Here is a 5,146-nt window from a genome sequence, read left to right on the forward strand (position 1 = left end):
TACCCCCAAGTCCTTCTCCTCGGGGGAGTATACTCAAGGAAAGAGAATTAGAAACAATGGTCTTGGTGATAGTGGTTTGTATCTACTGTATTTGTTCTTGCAGATGATGCAGAATCTGCTGCTGGAAGAGGGAGGCCTGGTGCAAGTGGAGAGTGTCAATCTTCAAGTTGCTACTTACTCGAAATTTCAGCCACAAAGTCCAGATTTTCTTGACATCACCAATCCCAAAGCTGTGTATCCTTCCTATCAGTTATGGACTAGGGGACAAAAGTTTTCTCCCAAACTAAAATGAGGAAGCAGAGCTAGTTTTTCAGTTGTGGCACATACTCTTCCAGTACCAAATAACTGCTACTACTCCTTCTGAAAGCAAAAAGGATGGAGAGCCTATGTACAGAGATGTTGCATACTGCTGGCACAAAGTGTAGCCTGAAGTGAGGAGCATGAATCTTTGGCTTAAAGTCCTGTGAGTTTGAGTGCCCTTTAAAAGAACTTGTACACCCTGATGTTTACTAAAAATCTATCTACAGTACTGATGACATTTAAACCACTTTTGAGAGACCAAGGATCAGAGTTTTATAACGTAATAACTTTAAGGTTTGATGTTGCGTTGAAAAAATGTTTCATCTTAACATACCTCAAAGATTAGAAAATGCCTTGAGAAACTTTGCATGTCTAACTACCGGGGATGTTATTGCCATCAACTACAATGAAAAGGTACAGTACCCAACAGCAGTCCCTGCAAGTTTCATTTGGAGACCATCAATTTGAGGAAACAAATTCTGCCCTGTGTTTTTAAAAAAAAAAAAAAAAAGTGTGCCGTATTTCGGCAGACTGTGACCGCCCAAGTACTTTGCCTACATCTTGTAAACAGATTTTATAGAGGAGTTCTTCAGCAGCACATGTGCGCTTTTGATGGCTTGGGGTTGTAGAGTGAGCTCGGTTGTTGGTTGGTGTAGCACTGACATCCCACACAGAGCTGTGCAGTGTTGTTAACGAGGAGCCCCGGATGGCAGATCTCTTGGAGGAAAACAGGGGTCAGTCACGTCTTCTCCTGAGCTGCTGTTTAGACCTTTTTTTTTGACTCTCGAGAAAACATATTTTTGTGCTGTTGATGTTTTTACAAGTCGAAGGGGCAGTTTATCCTAAATTCATAATTTGCTTTCAAAAATGCAGATTAAGGTGCAGTAAAAGTTCAGCACGGTGCAGGATGAGGTAGGGTCTCTAGCTACAACAGACAACAATCTTCTACCCGAGTTAAAAATCCTCGCTCTCCTGTTCTTTACGGTTGGACTGGATGATCTCTAAGGTCTTTTCCAACCTAGTGATTCTATGATTCTATGATTCTTCAGAGAGCCTGCAGCGTCCAGTCCTCAACACGAGCATTTATTTTAACTTCCTTGAAGCCATCTGAAGGGACAGGTTTAGATATGCTTTTCTTCTGTATAAATTGAGCTCTTTCCTGTGCAATCTTAAGAGTACTTGTTACTGTTTCAGATCTATGAGCTCCGGGTGATGGAGACCAAACCAGACAAAGCAGTGTCCATCATAGAATGCGATATGAATGTAAGTGAAACCTGACGTGGCTTTTGCTGTGTCCCCCCAAGAGGGGAGGGCATCTCGTTCAGTGATAGCGCTGTGCACCAAGCACCTCTGATGCCACAGGAAAGGTAAAATCAGATACAGTAGAGATGACGACTCATTTCGGCATAAACATGCACCTTTGTAACCACATCTGTGGTCTTGAGCTGCACTCCGTGTACCGTTAGGTGATTGTAGTCCCTAGAATGTGGTGTTTAGAGTCAAATTTAACAGCCTTGCCATGAGTTGAACTCCAGACGTACTGTGAGGTGCTGGTTTACTGCTCTGTTTCAATTATGTGTTAAGGCTCATTCCTGTGAGGCTTAGCCATTTTAGTCCTGAGTTAAAATGTTTCACCAGCAAATCTCATTTCTTTCTAGATCAAAGTAGAGTGATAGTTTTTGGAGTTTTGAGGAATAGTAATATAAAGCTTACGATTCAAAGAAAAAATCTCAAATCATGCTTGTTTTCATTCTTCTTCTGTAAATAGGTGGATTTTGAGCAAAGAAAAATCTCAAATCATGCTTATTTTCATTCTTCTGTAAATAGGTGGATTTTGATGCTCCTTTGGGGTACAAAGAACCAGAAAGAAGTGCACAACATGAAGAGACCACAGTAGGTTAAGCTCGTGTTCTTCAAAAATGCGTTTTCTAGAAATCAGCCTTGCTTGTGACGGAGCAGTGGGAGCCAACATGGTATTTTTTTTACTGAAACAATTTCTTAGGACTAAACTGTACTTCACAGATGCTTTTGCTGGTGTTACTTAGGAGAGGGTTGTTCAGCAACTGGTGGTTTCAGAAATGGATTATTCTGAAGGGTTTTTTTGGTCAGAAATAGTGGGACTGTTCTCATGTGTTCTCCATATCACATCAGGAACACAGCGAAGTAACTGTTTTTCCCTTCACAGGATGCTGAAGCAGACCATAGTGGATATGTGAGTGACATAGGATTTCGTGTAAGTCTCCTGTTTCTGCTGGTTTTTGAATGTTGTAAAAGTGGTGAGGGGAAGTTATTCCAAACAACTGCAGAATACTAGCACCTGTTCTTAGAGGTGCTCCTTGTTTAACTGGCAGGTGTCTGCAAATGTTTTGGGGTGCTTACAGCCAGTAACAGTATGACTTGCTGTCCTGAAGAGGGCAGTCTGTGGGAGACCAAAACATACTCCTACACCCAGGATTCATCAGCTTAGATGTACCAGAAAAACCCGTGCTGAATCAAATAATTAAATAAAAATGATAGCGTGATTTCACAGAACATAGCGTCCCTGTGCAGTGTGCTTTCAGATGCAAGGTACAGCTAAATTAAAACTCGTTATGTATACATAGGCATTCTCTGGCTCTGGGAACAGGTTGGATGGCAAGAAGAAAGGTGTCGAGCCTAGTCCATCACCGATTAAACCAGGAGACATTCGAAGGTATGTCTCTATCCGTTGACAGAAAGCGAAGGGTCAGTGTTTGAGTGGAGGTTTTGTTGAGTGTTTGGGGGCTTTTCTGCTCCTGCAGTATGATCGAGCTAACTTCCTGGTAGGTTTGCATGCAGAAAATAGTCTAATCTTCTAGACTGACTCTGGCATCCCTGACTACTTAAGGTGCAGATCCTAACTTAATGTTGCCAAAACTCGCTCAATCAACTCTGGTTCTATAAAAGACAAGCAGGGAGAGGCAGCAGGTCTAGGCTGAGCTGGTGGTCTGGATCGGGTGATGCACAGAACCCTGCCAGTTCTCTAGAGTGAAATTTGGCAGAGAGCAAAATCTTTTTTGGGGCTGGGTGGATAATGAAAGCCAAGCCGTGTGTGGGTTTGGGTTGGAGGTTTGTCTTGGTTTTTTTTTTCCTTAGAAGGAAATGTCTAAATTCAGACTTAGTGGAAGTGTGCCACGATGGGGTTGCTGTGGTGTTCTGTCATTTATGCCCGTCAAAATAAAACTTGAACCCTTGCGGAAATGGCCCGGTGTAAGCCGCAGGCTGCGCGGAAACGTGCCCGCAGCCACGCTTCTACAGCAGCTCCAGTATCAGATTGTTTACTTCCTGCAATGTATAGCTACCTTCAGAAGGTAACGTAGCGTAAAATTATGTGGTAATGAAACTTTGCAGCCAGTGTTGGCACAGTACTGGCAGGCGTAGGATAGGTCTCGCGGTGTTCAACTGGGTGGTAGCTACAAAACTTCTTTCATAATATTTTTATGCTTCTGTTCCAGAGGAATACCCAACTATGACTTCAAGATCGGTAGAATCACGTTCATTAGAAACTCACGTCCGCTAGTTAAGAAAGTCGAAGAGGTAAATAAAGTTGGGTCCTTCCCAGTTTTGCACAGAATTAGAACCCCTGCCCAGGTCTGGGGTTCCTCTCTCCATGCTTGATTTTTCACAGCCCTTCTGTTAAAAAGTGGCAGTAGTTAAAAAGGGGTTTGAGTTAGGTGAGAGCAACCTGCAGGTTGGCCTGATACGAGTTTAATAAGCCAGTGCATACTTGTTTCAGTTGGCTGAAAGGTCACTGGATTGTTCATATTTTATTTTCAGGAAGAAAGTGGTTATTATGTAGATTAAGGATGTGAAATGTCTACAGTCAGTTGCTGCTCTGATGGAATGTCCTTTCTGTCATTCAGCTTTCATCATGCACAAGCAGTGAGCAAAGAGGTAACGACTTTTTTTTTTTTTTTCCCCTCTTTCCTTTTTCCAGGATGAATCTGGAAGCCGGTTTATTGCCTTCTCAGGAGAAGGCCAGTCCCTGCGCAAAAAAGGAAGAAAACCCTAAGTTGGCGGTACCTTTAGTCAGTTAGGAGGAAAATGAAACAACAGTTGCAGCATATTGGATCTTAGTTATTGCAGTTGAGAGGAGAGATTGGATTGCAACACGGGAACACTTTTACTGGTTTTGATTTGATGTTTGAAACCGGGGCTGTCGGAACTGTCTTAAATTTCAGTTGAAAATTAAGTTCTAGGAATTCTGAAGGAGTTTTGTGTGTTGTAAAGAGGGAAAGTGGATCTCAGATGAACCTGAGAAGTAAAACCAACAAGTTCTACCTTACTAAAAGGTCCAGTTCTTAGACTACATCCTCCCTTCTTATATCCTGAGTGATGATGGTCTCGTGTTGCTCTGTGCTTGATATTTTCCTCCCTCTCTTACCTATTGCCACAATTTCAGGTAAGCTTTTTGGTGTGGTGCAAATGAAGGCTGACACTTCGGTGTTGAAGGCGTGTGCAGGGAGTCTCTTTGATCTTAGCTTCAGGTGTTGGGTTATCGGTCATTCTAAGCAATCCCCCTGTAATTGCTTTTTATATTTATAATGAATAACACGCCTTTTAATAGTTCAGCTACAATAACGTGCTGTAGCAGTCGAGTGGCACGTGTCGGGAGAGGCGAGGCCCAGCTTCTCGGCCTGCTGCCGGGGAGGGAGCAGGAAGCTCCGGAGCCCTGCGCTTTGGAGTAGCGGTGGCAGTAGTAACCCGTGCGGCTTTCCAAGGGCCGGCGTGTCCTTGCTGAGGCTCGAGGTGCGTAACCGGGCAAACCCCTGCGCTCCCCCTGCAAAGGCCGAGTAAAGGTCCCTGGGTAAGCAGCCTGTGTGCCTGG

At 43.5% G+C, this 5,146-nt stretch overlaps 1 protein-coding gene across 1 annotated transcript; it reads left to right on the forward strand.

Annotated features, from left to right (window-relative positions):
- Window positions 1-103: 103 nt before the first annotated feature.
- Window positions 104-4,382, forward strand: UFD1L (ubiquitin fusion degradation 1 like (yeast); the record flags this gene model as incomplete). The annotated part of the gene is made up of 8 exons (XM_010149942.1): window positions 104-234; window positions 642-714; window positions 1,495-1,563; window positions 2,128-2,193; window positions 2,486-2,533; window positions 2,904-2,992; window positions 3,774-3,855; window positions 4,256-4,382. Coding segments are annotated over 8 exons (633 nt in total), but the record flags the coding sequence as incomplete, so codon positions are not given.
- Window positions 4,383-5,146: the final 764 nt, after the last annotated feature.

The sequence above is a fragment of the Eurypyga helias genome, unplaced genomic scaffold (genome assembly GCF_000690775.1).
Source record: "Eurypyga helias isolate BGI_N326 unplaced genomic scaffold, ASM69077v1 scaffold36944, whole genome shotgun sequence".
NCBI lineage: Eukaryota > Metazoa > Chordata > Aves > Eurypygiformes > Eurypygidae > Eurypyga > Eurypyga helias.